Source organism: Panicum virgatum, chromosome 5K (genome assembly GCF_016808335.1).
Source record: "Panicum virgatum strain AP13 chromosome 5K, P.virgatum_v5, whole genome shotgun sequence".
In the NCBI taxonomy this organism is placed as follows: domain Eukaryota; kingdom Viridiplantae; phylum Streptophyta; class Magnoliopsida; order Poales; family Poaceae; genus Panicum; species Panicum virgatum.
The window spans coordinates 44,149,182-44,167,292 of NC_053140.1; the positions used below are offsets into that span (position 1 = coordinate 44,149,182).

Here is an 18,111-nt window from a genome sequence, read left to right on the forward strand (position 1 = left end):
AGGGCATGTTTGGTTTGAGCCTGCCATTTGCTGCCTGGCCCAAGCAGGCAAGCAGCAGCTCCAGGCCGTCGATTTCATCAGCCTGGGTTCAGATTGCTGTCTGGGAGCAGCTGCCTGGCTCAGGCCTCCAACCAAACAAGCTCTTGTGGCTTGATAGCTCGCTCGACTTGGTCTGTTAAAAAATATTAGCGAGCCAAATTAAGGTTTTAGCTGGATGTTTTATACTTTTATGGAACCAGCTCGCGAGCTGAGCCAATCCCCCCAAATGTAGAGCCGGCCCAGGCGCCCAGCCAACGGCTCGTGGGCCCATGCCCAGCCCCTCAATGAAACCCTAAGCTAGGCTCCCTCTGCATCTGCAACTCCCTGCCCCCGTTCCTGGCCTCCCTCGTCGTCTCGCTTCGTCGCTCGTCCGGCCATCCCTGGGCCCCGGCCGCCCCTCCGCCTACCCATCTGGTCGCCTCCACTCCCCAGCAGGGTTAAAAAACTGGCCGGAACCGGTCCGGTTACCGCGGTTACCGGTCTAACCGGCCCGGACCGGTTCCGGTATCGGGCGGTTAGAAACCGGCCCAAATTCAAAATTTAAATTTAAATTCAAAAAATAAAAAATTCTTAAAAATACTTCAAGGTGCGACAAATCTAATGGTGTCAAATTTTCTCAAAAATTCGTTCGTTTAGTATAGTTTGCGGGGATTTGAAGTTAAACAAAAAAAATGTGCATACAAAAGTATACAAATATAATATAAAAATAGTATAAAAGAGGGTTGGAGGGTTCATTTAGACTAAAATATGTTATACAAACATTTATTTAGTATACTTTGCAGGCATTTGAATTTAAACCAAAAAAGAAAAAAATTTGAATTTGACCGGTTACCAGTCAAACCGGTCCGGTTTGACCACCAAACCGGCCGGCTAACCGGTTCCGACCGTTTCAACGGGATCATTTGAACTCACTTTTGAGTTTGTCCGGTTTCAACCGGTTACCGGTCCAACCGGCCCGGTAAACCGGAACCGGTGGCCGGCGGTTTGTGTCAACCGGTCGAAAAAAAAACCTTGCTCCCCAGTCGCCCCTCCGCCTACCCACCTGGCCGCCTCCACTCCCCAGCCGCGCCTGATGAGAGGACTAGAATCCTGGAAGAGAGGAGGGTTCCTATCAGTATCGTTGGCTGATAGGAACCAGCGTGGGGAAAAAATACTGATAGGAACCCTCGCCTCTCTTCGAGGATTCTAGTCCTCTCATCAGCAGCAGCTTCTCGTTCATCCAACTCTCGCTGGTGCCTCACTGTTGTTCATAGGGGCAAAAGGTTGTTAAAGATTTTTTTTTCACGAAGCTCACTCTATTAATTTGGACTTCTCTATCTTAAATTGGTTTATATAGGCATCACAGCTCCCCATGATTCTTGCATTATTCTGGTATGCATGTTAGAAAATTAGAACCAATAGCATTGCTTTTAATCAAACTCGTGCGAGAAATGTGTTTACCTCATTTAACAATGTGAGAACATCTCCCCTGAAGTTTTCATCATCCTGTACAGTCATCCTAGAATGGAATGAGCTGCCTGATACAACCGAAGTATTGGTCATCTGTACAGTCGGTGCTACATCAATAGTTGGTTCAGAATCATACCGCCATTTGATTGGTGAGTACAGGTGTCCTTGGAGAATTAATATCATCTTGCTCAACTTGAAGAATAGAACACGAATGGAAGAGCTGCTCAACAGGATCAGATGCAGAGTCAATGCCAACAGCACTGATATCTTTCTGATTGAAAAAAGTTCCATTAACCAAGATATTGTTCCTCATAGATGGAATGGGAGAAGGATCACACACTGGAACCGCATTTTGTCAGATTCTGCAGCGCAGCCAAGTGGCGCGGCGTGCATCACAGATGGGGTAGAAGGTTCAGAGACTGTACTAACTGGGACAAATTGTGAACTGCCATTTGTCTCAAGATTAGCAACGCAGCTCATTGACACAGTGTCGGTGGCTATGTCAGCAGATAGAAGTGATAAACGTTTGAGAAAAATTGGACGCAAGTGATTTGCGAAATCCAAATAAGCTTGTTCACCATTGCTAACAATACCAGAAGACGCGGGGAGCTCTGGGACCGGGCAGCTCTGGCCTCTGGGAGACGCGGGGCGGCGAGAGCGACCGGTCGCGCGGCGCGATGCAGGAGCCGCATCGAGTATCGAGAGGCCGCCTGCGGCCCGCGCCCAATCCTGGATAATCCCTTCCGCTCCCTTCCAAACCCCACGTCTCCCTAGTCCTTGGCGCGGGCGCAAGCGCGGCGCAACCCCCCTCGCTCGCTCGCGGCCGCGCGGAAGAGACAGGCGCGGAGAATGGCGCCGCTACACGCCGCCCCGCCGCCGCCCTCGGCCTGCTCATCCTCCTCCCCGGCGGGCCCGGCCTTCCTCGCCAGGCCGCACCACCACCACCGCAGGGCGGTGGCGACGGCCTCCTGCTGCTCCCCCGCAGTGACCGCCGCAGCAGCCGCTCCGTCGAGGAAAGGTTGGCCCACTCCTCCACCATCAGTTTCGTGCGCACGAGGAAAGATTCCTCCTTGGCTGGGCACTGGGAATCGATTCTTTTCGCTTTTCGGGGTAGTGTTCTGGTGGGTGTCGTTTACTGTTTTTAGCACGGCCTTTCCATCCGCTTGCGCAACTGCTGCTGCTGGGAAACGGATGAGGGCGGAGTAGACACGCGATCGTTCTGGCTCGGATGCCAGCACCTGCCTGCGTGGCGGCGTATGACTTCAGCAACCATTTTCTTATATTCCTTCTCCAGTGGAGCAATGTTCGATGGCATATATGTATAAAACTCTTGCGCATCTTGGTCTTCTCTCCGGTTTTTTAGCCCTCGCCAGATCGAATTTGGTTTGGGTTCTTCTTGGTTCTTGCTAGGCCATCTATTTATCTGCTTCTTGGGCGGACTGCATGGATGGTAATCCGAGTAAGAAATTCTTGCGCACTTTGTTTCTTCCCCCTCTTTCTTCCCCTCGTAAGGAGCAAAGAAAGTTGGCTCGCTTGTCACCTGTCAGAATGCTTATCAGCTCATCAGTCCCGATCGCTCAGTGTCGATTTCTGTAAGATAAGATCAAACACTTTGTTCGTTGATGCAAATTTCTCGGTCTCTTTGCACCAGCGTTCCTGTCATGCCCGGATCACAGCCCCAGGCGTGCACTGGCGCCGCCACGCATCACCCCGTCGTCGTCCCCGGCGCTCGTCGAGTCCGTGAAGGACCTGTACGACTTCATCTGCAGCGGGCCGCTGGTGGACAGGATCGGCTACTCCAAGGAGAAGATCGCCGAGTCCATCGACCGGTGGCTGCGCTGCGGAAGTCAGATCGCTCGACTGTTCCGCCTCAACGAGCTCCAGCTGTCGGAGGCCGAGAAAGTCAGGATATACCACTTCTACATCCCCGTCTTCCTCTGGTGCGAGGACCAGGTCATCGAGCACAGGGACAAATACAAGGAGGGCGACGACATCCCACCATTGGTGGTAAGCAGTAAGCACGCATCAGCAATTCCCTTTTGCGGTTATTTGCATCATATTTGCTTCGATACTAAGTGTTTTCATGCCAAGTAGAACTAGTCACTCGATTTCATCAGTAGATCCGTCATCTCACATATAAACCGAATAATCTGTCACAGAACTCTGTCTTGTAGTTTGGATTGAATCCAAAGCTCTCATCTTGCCCCCACACCAGCGGTGCAGAAGAGAACAAGTTCTTGTGAATTATACGTCCACCACACACATAAAAAAAGCATATGCTGTCCATGAGGCACACTTAATGTATCGAAAAAATCATTGAAGGAGATATTTCAGCCAGGCTGGGGCTTGAATCCGATTCTGATTTTATAGGAACAAACTACTTACAATTTCAGTTTATAACTGATAACTAGTCATCTTTATGTAACGTAGATTGGGGTCAGCGCTCCTCAAGGAAGTGGAAAGACGACTCTTGTCTTCACGCTTGATTACCTTTTTCGTGTTGCTGGTAGGTAAGTTTTTCTTATCGAAACTGATCATAGCAAGTCTCGTCACCTGTATGAGTAAAGGGCTAAAATTCTATGTGACCCAGGAATTCCACCACGTTGTCTATAGATGACTTCTATTTGACAGCAAAAGAACAGGTGTGAAGCTTCAACTAAATATGGAAAATTGCAATCCTGTATTAAGAAATGGTCTCAAAATAGTGAAATTGCTGACCCTTACGATTTTCCTATGTCCAGAATGAACTGAGGGAAAGAAATCCTGGAAATGCTCTTTTAGAGGTACAAACTCCCTGCAGTAGGCTGCTAGGCTGTTCTTTACTTTGAACATTGCAAAATATGATGAACTGAGAGTAACTGACCAAAACTTTCCAGCTCCGTGGAAATGCTGGAAGCCACGATCTCCAATTCTCAGTTGAAACACTTGAGTCACTTACCAAACTAACTAAGGAAGGTACAGAACGAGTATTTGAACTTTCTGCAAACTATTTCTGTTTCTTCTTGGTGATGATTTGTGCTTAGGGCTTCTCTTCTTTGCCTGTATGGAAAGGCATGATGAACTGAGCGCCGAACTTTTATGTAAACTGACAATTGTTTTCACAACATTTAGGTATGAAGATGAAGGTTCCACGGTATGACAAGGTAAAAGGTTGCAATTAACCTTCTTCTAGCTGATGTTTATAGCTGATCATCTGCATGATACATGCCACATGTCCATGTAGTCTGCTTTTGGGGGAAGAGGTGATCGTGCTGATCCTTCAGTGTGGCCAGATGTTGAAGGACCATTGGAGGTAATCTCATATTTAGCTGAGGAGCATTAGTTTGAGAAGTCTGTGATTCTCAATTTAGTCTATATCTTCTTTGATGCCATAGGTTATTCTCTTTGAAGGATGGATGCTTGGATTTAAACCTCTTCCAAATGAAGTTGTGAAAGCAGTGGATCCTCAGGTGATCTTGTCAGATTATTTTGTTACCTAATTTAGCTGTTTTTTTTTTCTTACTTCCACTCTAGTTATAATGTGACACTAATGTTCTCATCATCAGCTCGAGGTGGTTAACAAGAACCTAGAAGCATACTATAATGCTTGGGACAGGTTCATCGAGTCATGGATCGTTATAAAAATACGAGAACCCAATTGTGTATTCCAGTGGAGGCTGCAGGTCATTACTCGTTTATAAAAAACAAGCAGCGTTGCAGAATTCATGACAACTATGGATTGCAATTTCTGAAGTTCGTACTTGTATTTTTGCAGGCAGAGATAGCTATGAGAGCGGATGGAAAACCTGGAATGTCCGATGAGGAGGTACGTTCTCTGACATAGCTATTCACTCCGCAGACCCCTTTGGAATCCTAGACTGATTGACTGGTTGAGTGATGTAGTTTCTTCATCGAATCATTTTTATTTTATTCATTTGAAATTGAAGCCCATCTGAACTAGATGCACATTTATCCAGTTATTAAATTCCTGACGTGGTTTCTTTCTTTCTTTTTGGACGGTAACAGGGTTCCCCACTCGATTTCATTACCCTGACGTTTTTACATGGAAATATAATCATAGGCAATTCTTGCAGGTTATGGATTTTGTATCGCGCTACCTACCGGCATACCATGCGTATTTGCCCACGCTATACAAAGAGGGACCAAATGGTTCAAAACCAGAGCAGCTGCTGGTCATTGACATAGATGAAGGGAGGAACCCTTTGTGGGGCAGCTGAGGTTGTGAATTCCTAATGTACATGCTGAAAAAGTGAAAATGGATTTTTTTTTTCTGACTCCACAGAGCAGCTTGGGATCTCTGCTCTTTATGAGACTTCTTATGTTAAGCAAGCACTGTAGGCATCTTTGTTCCCATGGTTCGAATATATTGTGAACCTGTAAATTCCATGCATAACGAATTTTGTTATCTATCAAGGAAATCAATGTTTTGTCTTCCAGTTTTACCCCATCCAGCGTGTTAAATATTCCACACGCTTTCTTTTGTATTTGAAATCCATCTACTGAAATCCTGTTAAGGCTTCAGGGCAGATATAAATAGCTATGATAGTTCTTGAGGGCGCAATATCCTTTGTAGTCTAGCTGGTTAGGATACTCGGCTCTCACCCGAGAGACCTGGGTTCGAGTCCCGGCAACGGAATTTTTTAATTATCTGCCCAAATGCTCTTTTTCCTCTTCTCAAGGTCTGCTGGAAATTTGGACCCTTTTCTTATGTTTTCTTTTCCTCAAAGTTTGTTTGTACCATTCTTCCTTTTATTCTTTAAAATAACTTTCTTCCTTGCCTACGACTCCTAAGATATACATATGCTGCCATATTTGGCACTCGGATGAGCAAACCTAGCTCCTTTTCCCGTTTTATGAGCTTACTATAATGCCTGTTTTTACATTTTTTTTATTTGGGTAACATTCAATACTACTCCATGTTTTATTTATTTGACTACATTATGGTAAACTCCATATATCCATAAACTTCACTAGTCTTTATTTGATATCCACTATGGAAAGCCAGTTGAGAATGTAGCTGAGCAATGCTGTCAAGGTAGGGTAGCTGACCACTTGCCAACGGAAGTAGCGAAAAGAAGCGAGGAGAACAAACCTGAATGACGCTGCTCATATGTCATAACACAGGCACGAGCATGAAACAGGCATGCATGATGCCTTTTATCATATTAGAGAGACAGAGAGATCCCATCACAAATAGTTACAGCTTACAACATGGTATATTTCTACTTCTTCGAACAAACTAAACTAAACTAAACAAAGTGCTGTTCTGTTCAGCACTAGGACCGTTTTCACCAAAGCTAACACAGGAGGAAGGAGTTGCAGCGTTCCTCCGACACCTGATGTCTAGCGGCTCACCAGGACGGCTGTGTTGCCAGTCACTGGCTGGATCGCCGCCACGGACTCTAGCCGCTCCCAGGCCAGCCTTCGTTTCTGTTCCAGCGACGCCTCCCTCTCTCCGTCTTCCTTATGCATGGCAAGACAGGTAGAGAAGAGCTCCTCGTCCATCTCTGACAGCATCTTCTTCACATTGGCTGTCAGGTTTAGGACTGACACATTCCAGTGGTTCTGGATATTCTCTTCCAACGCTGGGGTGACAATGGGCATGATCGCTTGCCGGTTTTGTGCGACCAAGCTGACGATGTGATCATTGTTCCACATGAAGAGTGCTCGCTCTGCAACCTGAAACAGTTTGTGCGATCTGAGTTAACCATTTTAAAGGAACAACTGAAAAGTAGTCATAAGCCTAGAGATGCTAACAAGTACTAAAAAGAACAAAAAAAATAGTAAATGGTGAATAGCAATAATAGAAAAGACCACAGGAACAGTATTTGCTATTGCTGTGGTCTGTGGACAAGGTTTCATTTCTCCTTTTGCAGGGGAGCTAACTATGACCAGAACGCCATCAGTTATCTCAATTATCCATTACAGTTCACCTATTCTGGTTTTATTTAACATCAAATCCCACCAAGACTGGTCATATCATACATCCATAATACATGGCCAGTTACCAATCATATCCATTGCTATATGGCTCATATTGTGCATACAGTTCTGCCGTTTAAACGGTGAAATCAACTAGTAATATCTCCCATATGCACTGGTGATGGCACACTGGCCTACAATCTTTTGTCTACATCTTTCTGAAAACAGCAGGTATTTATTACACATTTGGCTTATCTGCATACACGTCAAGTGACGGAATAGAACCTAGCCATACATGGGCAGCCAGTTGTTATGTAACGATAAGTCCATTTTGTGGTCATGAACGGTTCCAATTGGATGCCCGGTTCTTTGGACTCTACTATGTAGTAGATGACAAAGTAAATCAACGTGTCAGGAATGAATTAGAGTATTAGACGCAAGAATCAATGAGTGGTTGTTAAATATTTGGCTGTATGCTCTTCATTTGGTACAATATTTTTTGCATATGCAATAACAAAACTCCTTGTATAAATAGAGAGCTACAATGCATGCAGGCTACACTATGAATCTGTGAATGCAGATTTAAAATGCATCATACTATTTATTTTCTCAAAGCTAAATAAGAAAGGTAACAAAATTTAGGACAAGATATTGAACAAAAGTACCTGGAAGTGGGAACTATTGATGCAGTGAGCAATTCGTCGGAACAACGGAACCATGCATTTCTGGAATTCGACCATGTTGGTTGCCTCCAGGACCTCTTCAATCACACTCAGAAACATTACCTCTTTCTGACTATTTGTTATTGGCCAGTATCTGAGCAAGCCAAGTATCACCGAACTTGCAAGCTTTGGCTCCTTCTCTACAAACTGGGTCACACAGTAGGTTAGCTGCTGCAGATACACACCTACTGTTTTTGGCTTGTGTAAAGGAATTAGCACCCTCCAAAGAAAGATTTTGTGTTCCTCCTTCAGAGGCAATGCAAACCCACTAATAACACTGCCAAAAACCTCCAACAGTTCCGCAATACCATTATGGCGATCAGTCTCAAACACAAAATGGTAGAATATATTGCTCACTGCTTTGCGGATGAAAGGACGGTGCACCATGAATTTTCCATAGATCCGATGCAATATTGTTTTCAAGCAGTCCCTTTCCCTTGGGTCCTCAGAATCGAAGAGCTCAAGCAACCTTACGATGAATGTGTGGTCAAAATATTTCTTTCCTACCTTTGCATCCAGAGATGAGGAGCCAATAAATTTCAGTAGGAGATCATACACAAGATGCAGATGGGGCCATGCAGGGTCAAACATTGGCTCCTCCTCTTCACCCTCACCACCCCCAGATGAACTGGACCTGCAGTTGGGAGGGAACACCCTGAACAAGTTGATAGCAAACATCCTGCAGCAGGCAGCAACCATCGGCTCCGTGAAGCGGGAGCTAGCAGATTCAACATAATTCACGAGATCCACCAATGCCTGCCTTTTGAAATCCTTCTCCGCCGAATTCTTGCTGGGGTCCGAGAAATCAAAGACAACGCAGCACAGGCTCACCTTGCTGACAAACAGGTTTGGCTTCTCCCCGTTCGGGACATCCTTGAACGGCACGAGCAGCTCAATGCCAGCCACCACGCTCGACGGGAACACCGCGGACGACATGCGCTTCACGCCGGGCGCCGGACGGGCAGGCCCGGCGCTCGGGCAGCTGCTCGTGCGCTGTATCCCGCTCCCGTTCCCGGCAGCATTGCGCCCCGGACTAGAGCCTGCGGCGTGGTCGCCCTTCCCGGAGGCAGAGGACTTCCTAGGCAGCTTGTGCAGGAGCTGTTTCCACATCTTCCCCCCAGGAGATTTCTCACAGCAACGCCATGCCCACAGCGACACCAAAGCTCCTGATGGTCCCGGGCGTCTAGCACGCCAAGAATCGCATGTCAGTGACCACCGACCACCAGAGACAGTAGAGCGAGCAAGCACACGGGGAGTTCAATTCTAATGCTAATGATGCAGCGAGGTGAAGTCCAGGCAACCAGAGTGAGCACACTGGGACAGTGCGAGCACCTGATTGATTGCACAGCCACACACAAATGCAAGCTCCAGTATCATCAGAGGCGAAGAGCGCGACCGCGGAGCTGCGGCTGGAGGGGGGGCAGTTCACCGGGAAGGCTGGGATTTTTTCGGATCTGCGGCGCGTCGGCGAGAGATTGCCGGATCCGGACGCCGAACCGCGGTCCTGGCGGCGAATCCAACTGCCGACTTGCCGAGAGGGGGGGCTACTGGGGTAAGCGCAGGCGGGGAGGCACGGGGAACCGAGTGGAAATCCGGTGGGCTCTGCTTCTTGGGAATAGGACAGGAAGGTGAGGGGAGCGGGACGTGATAAACGAGGAAGCCAGGGGCGTGTGGCTGCTGTTTTAAAACTTTTTTTCTTGTGAAGACAAAAACGACGCCTTGTGTGTTCTTCTCTTTCGGATTCCTCTATTGTGGTTATTCAGATCTCAAATTATTGCAATGATATCCTCGGCGACCGCTGCAGCATTGGATGTCGCTCGGGATCGGATAGCCATGCCTGCAGCTGCTTTTTCCAGTTATTTATATAATCGCACTTATGTATTATTTGAACCTGTGTGTCCTTTTTTTTGAAAAAAAATGTCCTTGTATGATATGGTATTGCTCTGCAAGTGCAAGTCACGTGTCTCTACTAATAAAAAGGGATTAGCATTGTTGGTTCCGACGAATCTGACCCAAATCGGATCCCCAAAGGGCTTAATCCTGTTGGTTGGTCAGGCATCTAGCACCACATGCTTCCGAGACAGACGCAATACAAAATGGTCGCAGCAGATCGCTGTGCCCTTGTACGGCTGTGCCCCGTGATCGTGTCACTGTGTCACTGTGTGTACTGCAGCTGTAAATGGCAAACGTGAACACAACCAACGGCTGTTTTTTTTTTTTTTGATCGTCGAGAGGGATATAGCCTTTTTACTCCGGCCCGCTTTAATTCGAAATCCCGGGCAGGCCCAGCGCGGGCCGCAACGGACGCATGAGCAGCGGAGCCCATGGCGGGGGCAGTGCCCGCCCGGCCCGCCGCTTGCGCTGTGACGATGGCCACCGGGCCGGCGTCCCCGCCTGGGCCTCCCCTCGCCTTGCGGGCCTTGCCGTACGGACGTGACACGTTGAGACGTATCTGTCGGTGGGCGGGGTCCTCACCAGTTGTCCTCTTGGGTCCTCTCAAAAAAAAAAAAAGTTGTCCTCTTGGGTACGGACGGATCGGTGCAGCGCGGCGCGCCCCGTGACTTGCTGTCGTTCGTCGGTGCCGGTGGGGCTAAGCGACGTTAGGTGCAAGTGCAAGGGTGGGTCGTTTGATGAAGCACTCCGCGCCGGTGGTTCGGCTCGGCCCGGTGAGCCGATGAGGCGGCGTTCGGGAGATTAAGTGTGGGCCCGTGGGGTGCTGGAAGAAGTGAAGAACGCTCCGCCTTTTGCTGCATTCGTCATGGGCTGGGCTTGGTTGGAGACTCTTTTTAGGAAGGAACAATCCAATGCTCGTCAGCCGTATGTATGTATATATATGTATCCTGTATGGTATACTACTATACTATTAAACCGGATTTATATTTCACACATAATTCTGATGGTTTACATTCCAAAACTTACAAAGATATTTTTAAGAAACATGAAAATTAAAACCAAATCCTTGTAAGTTCCTCCCGCTTTCTGATCTTATCCCGCTACTAGGGGGTTCGCCAGTGCTCCTGCTTTCTTTTTTTTTTAAGAAAAAACTGTGATTCCGCTTCAAGCCGTGCGAACCGCAAAGGGTGACAGTGGGCCCCACTAGACATTGACAGCGGCCGCTCAAGCGTCAGGGTCCCCGACGCAGGCCCTGGCGGCGACCTCCATCCATCTCCAGATGAGTCTCCTCTGCAGTGCAGGGGACTCTGCCGCTGACGTGCGGGCCTGGATGCAATTGAACCCACACGTCAGTGAGGGACCGTACTGCAGAGCAACTGCTTCCTCCGTCTCCGCGGTCCGCCCGCAAGCCTCCAACAGCCAGCACCACCACCAGCGCCATTCGCCACGCAACGTTTGTCCCCAAAAATTCGAAAGCAATCGAAGCCAAGCCACACCTGCACGTGGACGACACAGCTCTCCATCTCCCTCCCGTCTTCTCCACCGATCTGCTCGGCTCCTCCCGCCCGACGCGCTTCGTCGGGAACCCTAGCGCCGGATCTCCGCGGCGGCTGCGGCGGCCGCGGAAATGGCGAACCCCCTAGCGGGGCTGCAGGACCACCTCAAGCTCGCGCGCGACTACGCGCTCGAGGGCCTCTACGACACCTCCGTCATCTTCTTCGACGGCGCCATCGCCCAGATCAACAAGTGAGCCCCCCCCTAGTCCCCCGCGACCCCGGCGTCCCGGTTGCCCGCTTTACCCCCTTGATTGATTCGGTCACTACTGGGCGATCGGTTGGTGCGGATCGCGACGTCTAGCCCGCCCGGATCTGCGTGTTTGGCCGCACGGCTACGGATTTTCATTCTGGCTGTTGTGCTTGAGTTGATTCGAAGTGGTAATTTTTCTCCAGAGGGAGCATTGTGCTGCACCGCTGGTGGTTCTGTTGTTAGTCCATCCCAATTTTCTTTAGATTGTATATAAAACTAGCATCGGTTTGCATCCACTTGCAGTCATGTGGCTCCAATTAGATGAAATCGACCGTTTCTGAAGCGAATTTAGCCAAATGGTTATCTGTCGATGACTTTGATTTGTCTAGGTTTGATTATTTGAATGCTGAAGTATTTAGTAATTGGGGGGTTTTGACTCAGGTAAATGACTTAGAACCAATGCGCAAATGTTTTTAATCCATATCTGGCCAGAGAGTAGGCAGCTTTGTGTTAGAAAAATGATCAGCTGTGCATTGTTGCACTTGCACACCATGAATACTGGTGCTTTAATTCGTGCAAATTTCAAAAGCTAAGTGGCGTGTTTGTACTAGCGCAATGCAATAACACCAGAATTCATGGTGGATAATATTTTCTTGGCATTACTAAACGAAAAAGGAATCACATTACTTTTCAGTTTGTCCTTTAAAGTAATCAACTACATATATGATAAATGGTGGCAATTGTTGAATATAGTAAGTGGGAAGTTATCTAAAAGCCTAAGAAATGTATTTTCCTTCTTGTACCTCATGTTATGATGGATAAGACTAAACTATGCATGCATCTGGCTACTTTGGATGGTGCTCTGATTCATACAAACTAGATGAGCTCTAAGAAACTTATGGTTGAAGAAGTAAAAAAAAATGTGAATCAGCTGCATGCTTTATTTAATTGTGCAACTTTTTAAAATAGTATGTTGTGTATTTCAGTAGAACATTGCAATACCGCCATGTCAAAGTCAGTATTTACAGACAATATTTTATGAAGCACTGTCTTATGGTGAATTGTTCAATCTAATAACTAGTAAAGATAATTCACAGCCTAGATGAGGTATTTCCCTTGCTGTGCGTCATGTTACTAAGGTTAATCTTAACTCTTCAGGCATCTAACTACTCTGGACGATGCTCTGGTTCGTACGAAATGGATGAACTGCAAGAAAGCAATCTCTGAAGAAGTGGAAATTGTAAAACAGTTAGATGCCCAATTAAAGTCCCTTAAAGAAGCTCCTGGGGTGAGGCGGTCCTCATCACCTCCTATTCGCTCCAACAAATCATTTCATTTCCAACCGTTGGATGAATATCCAACTTCATCGCCAGCACCCTTTGATGATCCTGATGTGTGGGCTCCACCAAGAGATACACCAAACCGAAGGTCAACAAGAGGTCAATCTAGTGCAAGAAAATCCTCCCAAGATGGAGCTTGGGCACGTGGTGCATCAAGGACTGGAACACCTAGCCGTAGCGCAAAGCCTAATGGGAGCAAAGGAGGCTCTGCTGTAAGATCATCAACTGCGCCTGGCACTGGTGGGAGAAAAGGAAAACCAAGTTCAAGCAAGGCTGATTCAGCAGTAATTTCTGTCAAACAAATGCTCTTTATATTCCTAAATTCATTATCTCAGAAAATATACCGTATTTCTTTTTCATAATTTACATTTTGCAAATTGGTATCTGCAAACGACAAGACTTTAATTGATGAAATAGTTACTTAATTTTTCTTTTTAAAATTATATCCATGTCAATCTTTCTAGTAAAAAACCACATATATTTACAGAATCGATAATATGCAGTTCTTTTATATTCAACCCTCATGCATGTATCCATTGCGGAATATGTCCTACCTTTTAAATTAATGCCTTCTTGGTGTATATAGAATGCAATTAAAAAAAATTCTGTGGGCTACTGCTGAATCAACCACCTATTGCCACTTACACCCCTAACTTTTGAAAGCCAGATCTTGAAATGGAAGTGTAGAATCATGAGTCTCAACTGGTCATTAGAAATAGCATAATTCAGAAAAAAAGATGCATAGTGCAAGATGCCTGTTTATGCATGTCATATTGTCATGTTCAGGGTCTTAGGCTTTTATAGTGCTGAACACTCTAACAACCAAATCTAATATACAAGATAGTGATTCAATCAAATCACAACTTAAGCAAACAAACTTATGAACTCCGTTATCTTTGTTAAAATACTAGCATTTACCATCCGTTTCCTCTGTCTCTGGGTTGTATTCTTATCTCATAGGCATAAAGTATGACAAAATACTCGACAAGAATTGATATTAAGATGGCAAGATGACTAACATAAACCATGTTGAAACATTAGTCCCTATCATTGTATTCCAAACAAGGATACTGGAACAGACACTTTTGCATCATGTACAATGCTCTGACTATCCCTTGTTATCATCCTTCTGCTAAGGTAGGTAATTACCAGTTACTTCTGAATCATTAAGGTTTTTAAAACCTTGTTTTTCTCAATTCTTTTTTTCAGAGTAGTGATGCTGAAGAAGGTAAGTCCAAGAAGGGCCAGTACGAAGGTCCGGACGCGGACTTAGCTGCCATGCTTGAAAGGGACGTTCTAGATTCTACTCCAGGTGTAAGATGGGATGATGTTGCAGGACTTAGTGAGGCCAAACGGCTCCTTGAGGAAGCAGTTGTGCTTCCTCTCTGGATGCCTGAATATTTTCAGGTAACAATTTATAGAAAATTCTTCTGTAGGACACTGAGTTTTGTTATTTTGTCTATAGAAATTGTGTTTGTCTGCAGGACATTCGTTTGTTCTGCACATAACTGTCCTGTAAACCAGTTTCCCTAATTTATATTCTGCTATGCTGTCCCTTACTGGTTCAAACATACCACTGTAAAAAATATCTGAAAAATGCTTCTTCGTTGTTATCAATTTTACAGGCACATGGCAATGTTAATGATTTGACATTAAAATTATGTGCCTTTATATTTTAGCATGGAAATCATCTAGATATAAATATTTACCAGTTTTTACGCAACTTGAAAAAACGTTTTCCAGAATGATTGTGAACCCAAACCCTATCCTGCCATCAATTTGAAAATCTATGTTTATGGCTTATGGCCACGAACACAATTTAGCATGAAAATGGTGCTGCCTTTATTTGGTACATGTAAAGTTTCTGGATATGCTCATCTATTGGTTTTCTTAATTGTGATACCAATTTTGGCCATGTTACTTTTAAATGCTTATGAAGTATGAACCCAAACCTTACAAGGAGTTTGAATTTTGTGGCATGATCTGCATATTGTTTTCTTCTCTTCTAATCTTTTTTATCAAATATTCCAATCTATAAATTATACCACTATAGATACTATTCATAGTTTCTAATTGTGTTACCCTATTTATTACCAGGGTATTCGTAGGCCTTGGAAAGGAGTTCTTATGTTTGGTCCACCAGGTACTGGAAAGACTCTTTTGGCAAAGGCAGTGGCTACAGAATGTGGAACAACATTCTTTAACGTTTCATCTGCAACATTGGCTTCCAAATGGCGTGGCGAGAGTGAGCGCATGGTCCGTTGTCTATTTGACCTTGCGAGGGCCTATGCTCCAAGTACAATATTCATTGATGAAATCGACTCCTTGTGTACATCCCGTGGGTATGTATATTAATTTTGCTTTTCGGTTGATGCCTAAGTCAATGGAATTTTCTTGAATACTTAGTTCCATAAACATGAATGATACCTAGACTCCGAACTCTTCTGGACAGAATAAACTATACCTAGACTATCAGTTAACGTATTTATCCATTTTCTTTCTAAATTTCCAGAGCTTCTGGTGAGCATGAATCATCAAGAAGGGTGAAGTCTGAACTTCTTGTGCAAATTGATGGTGTAAACAATAGCTCTACCACTGAAGATGGTCAACCAAAAATTGTTATGGTTCTGGCTGCTACCAACTTTCCATGGGATATTGATGAAGCACTGAGGTTAGGAAACTCTTTCTGTTTATATTCAATTTACTTGAGTTGCTACTGCCTACTGACAAATAGAGATTGACACCTGGAAGACACACTAGATGATTCATATAAATCAGTCATAGTTTAGCAGTAGTAGAGTTTGATTGGCGTTGCTAGTTGTGTTAGATAACTGCTAAATTCAGAAGCTGTATATTTGATTCCTCAAACTGACAGTATACCAGATTTTTTTTTGGCTGATTCCGCTGCACTTTTCATACCACCGTTTATTGGGTAAGATAATAACCTTATAGTGTTCTTTAGCGCATTATGTGGATGATGTAATTTACTGGAGGGGACAATCTGCGTCATTTATAAGCCATATAGCCTAATGCAGTCTGTAAGTAGGAACACTTTTGTGAGGATTATAGGTGCCGGTACATTGAAATTAGGTAACTTTTTTGGGCAATTACAACCATTGGTAACTTTTTTGGGCAACAGCCATGACTGGTAGAGTGGTGTTCTTTGCTTGTGCAGAAACTTTTTTGACTGGTTCCACTAAATCCATGCCTATATCTAGAATAATGTACCATTTTACCTGCTTATTCTCATATGCTGTAGATATGTATTTTCCATATCGAAAACATAGACTTTGTTATTTATTTTCACTTTGCTATTTCTTTCTGAGTCATGCGCTACATGCATGTTATTAATGTTTGCCATTACCACAATTGTTGACTCTTTGAATTTTAATTGACACAGGCGGAGGCTGGAGAAGCGTATCTATATTCCACTTCCAGACTTTGAAAGTAGAAAGGCACTTATCGACATTAACCTTAGAACAGTTCAGGTTAGTTGTGCAGATAGATTTCTGGGTCATCCTTGTGATCATCTGTTCTGTTTCATTTTTGGGTCATTATGAACAGACTGCTTTAATCAGCCATGCGGTTCCTGCAAATTTCTAAATTGTTTAACTGCTCATGCTCATTCTTTCCTGGCAATTAATTTCCTATAGTCACATGTTACCATAAGCTACATGCCTGCATCATACCCAGTATATACATTGGCCCAGCCATTTTTCCTCCTTTTGATTCTCCGATTTTCCAAAAAATTGGTACTTATCTCAGCATTGCACTGCAACTCCTTTTAGAATCACATTGCTCACTACCATGATTCCATGATATATGTCGATGACGAGTTATTGTGTTATATCTTCAGTTGCTTATTACGGCACCTCTTTTTATATGAACAGATAGCTGCGGATGTTAACATAGATGAAGTTGCTCGGAAAACAGAAGGTTACAGTGGAGATGACCTTACAAATGTTTGCCGTGACGCTTCAATGAACGGTATGAGGCGAAAGATAGCCGGCAAGACTCGCGATGAGATCAAGAACATGGCAAAGGATGAGATAGCGAAGGATCCAGTGGCCATGTGTGACTTTGTGGAGGCTCTGGGCAAGGTCCAGAAGAGTGTCTCCCCTGCTGACATAGAAAAACATGAGAAGTGGATGGCTGAGTTTGGATCTGCATGAGACCTATGCTCCCGTTCAAAGTTCTGCAAATCTTCAATCTTCTTCACCCTTTTGTGTGCTGTGCCGGTTTTTCCAATCAATTGCAGTGACATCAATGACACCTGTTGACTGTTATATGCGTTGGTGGTGTCGTAGCATGGACCAGAGTCAGGTTTGTCCACAGAACCATCCTGTTGATTTTCAGTGGCGGTAGGAATTAAATTCTCGATTATTTCAGTTCTTCAAATTCAAATGCATTCTCTGTCCATGAAATGGATCTCAACCTGACAGTTTCATCTCGGTAATGAGCAAGATTAAAGAGGAAGTTTCCGCTTGGATTGCGGCAGGAGCGTGGCCCTTGCGGCCTTAATTGTGCGAGATTAGCCCTTTGTAACCTGCTTTTTTTGCTCTGTACTTGCTTCCTCTTTTTATCAATGAAATAGGCACACTCTCCGTTCGTTCAAAAAAAAAAAAAAATCGGGCCTGAGTCCACAACAGTTCCATGTTGTCGTACAGCCGTCGTGTCTCATCATACAAGCACTTCTGCTTCCTGAACAGTAGTATCAAATAATGTTTGCTACCTTCCATTTGCTATACATTTCAGTCCTGGCAGGGGTCTTTCAAAAAAAAAAAAATCAGTCCTGGCAAGCTACTCGGGGCAACGCCCAGCCGCCCAGGGCTTCATGAGCACCGGTATGGAGAGGTCTGCTGACGAGCCTGGCTTGACACCCAAGGCTGTGTTTTCCAAAATTTCTCTCTCCAAATTTTACTATTTATTTATCACATCAAATTTTTTGTCTTATGCATGGAGCATTAAATATAGATAAATAAAAAAACTAATTGCATAGT

The 18,111-nt window shown here is 45.0% G+C and overlaps 3 protein-coding genes and 1 non-coding gene across 6 annotated transcripts; 3 read left to right on the forward strand and 1 right to left on the reverse strand.

The window, feature by feature from the left end:
• The first annotated feature begins 2,219 nt into the window (after window positions 1-2,219).
• On the forward strand, window positions 2,220-5,930 carry LOC120707632 (D-glycerate 3-kinase, chloroplastic-like). 2 transcript variants are annotated; one of them, XM_039992573.1, is made up of 12 exons: window positions 2,220-2,947; window positions 3,140-3,495; window positions 3,919-3,998; window positions 4,079-4,130; window positions 4,230-4,271; window positions 4,365-4,443; window positions 4,600-4,631; window positions 4,712-4,780; window positions 4,863-4,937; window positions 5,034-5,150; window positions 5,243-5,293; window positions 5,562-5,930. In XM_039992573.1, exons 1-12 carry the CDS (start codon window positions 2,932-2,934, stop codon window positions 5,703-5,705), a joined length of 1,113 nt encoding a protein of 370 aa, XP_039848507.1. In that variant the 5' UTR covers window positions 2,220-2,931; the 3' UTR covers window positions 5,706-5,930. The 2 variants fall into 2 exon arrangements, with proteins under 2 accessions (XP_039848507.1, XP_039848506.1); XM_039992572.1 differs by having other exon boundaries at window positions 2,220-2,506.
• A 121-nt stretch (window positions 5,931-6,051) lies between these two features.
• On the forward strand, window positions 6,052-6,124 carry TRNAE-CUC. The gene has a single exon. It is a non-coding gene; the product is annotated as a tRNA-Glu (tRNA).
• A 493-nt stretch (window positions 6,125-6,617) lies between these two features.
• LOC120707631 (serine/threonine protein phosphatase 2A 57 kDa regulatory subunit B' kappa isoform-like) lies at window positions 6,618-9,863 on the reverse strand. The gene is made up of 2 exons (XM_039992570.1): window positions 8,076-9,863; window positions 6,618-7,167 (listed from the first exon to the last, which is right to left on the reverse strand). Exons 1-2 carry the CDS (start codon window positions 9,240-9,242, stop codon window positions 6,832-6,834), a joined length of 1,503 nt encoding a protein of 500 aa, XP_039848504.1. The 5' UTR covers window positions 9,243-9,863; the 3' UTR covers window positions 6,618-6,831.
• Window positions 9,864-11,439: 1,576 nt separating this feature from the next.
• Window positions 11,440-17,856, forward strand: LOC120707633 (katanin p60 ATPase-containing subunit A1-like). 2 transcript variants are annotated; one of them, XR_005689051.1, is made up of 8 exons: window positions 11,508-11,771; window positions 12,930-13,395; window positions 14,321-14,518; window positions 15,209-15,453; window positions 15,624-15,782; window positions 16,512-16,599; window positions 17,002-17,434; window positions 17,554-17,856. XR_005689051.1 is itself a non-coding variant. In XM_039992574.1 (7 exons), the coding sequence occupies exons 1-7, from the start codon at window positions 11,653-11,655 to the stop codon at window positions 17,281-17,283; spliced, it is 1,557 nt and encodes a 518-aa protein (XP_039848508.1). In that variant the 5' UTR covers window positions 11,440-11,652; the 3' UTR covers window positions 17,284-17,739. The 2 variants fall into 2 exon arrangements, 1 of the variants encoding a protein (XP_039848508.1); XM_039992574.1 differs by having other exon boundaries at window positions 11,440-11,771; window positions 17,002-17,739.
• The last annotated feature ends 255 nt before the right edge of the window (window positions 17,857-18,111 follow it).

Coding starts and splice junctions, on each gene's coding strand:
- LOC120707632 (XM_039992572.1), top strand. CDS start 2,338: ATGGCGCCGCTACACGCCGCCCCGCCGCCGCCCTCGGCCTGCTCATCC. Junction 2,507..3,139: donor AGCCGCTCCGTCGAGGAAAG/GTTGGCCCACTC, acceptor TCTTTGCACCAG/CGTTCCTGTCATGCCCGGAT. Junction 4,781..4,862: donor ATGTTGAAGGACCATTGGAG/GTAATCTCATAT, acceptor TTGATGCCATAG/GTTATTCTCTTTGAAGGATG.
- LOC120707631 (XM_039992570.1), bottom strand. CDS start 9,242: ATGTGGAAACAGCTCCTGCACAAGCTGCCTAGGAAGTCCTCTGCCTCC. Junction 7,168..8,075: donor TCAATAGTTCCCACTTCCAG/GTACTTTTGTTC, acceptor AAACTGTTTCAG/GTTGCAGAGCGAGCACTCTT.
- LOC120707633 (XM_039992574.1), top strand. CDS start 11,653: ATGGCGAACCCCCTAGCGGGGCTGCAGGACCACCTCAAGCTCGCGCGC. Junction 13,396..14,320: donor CAAGCAAGGCTGATTCAGCA/GTAATTTCTGTC, acceptor TCTTTTTTTCAG/AGTAGTGATGCTGAAGAAGG. Junction 15,783..16,511: donor GATATTGATGAAGCACTGAG/GTTAGGAAACTC, acceptor TAATTGACACAG/GCGGAGGCTGGAGAAGCGTA.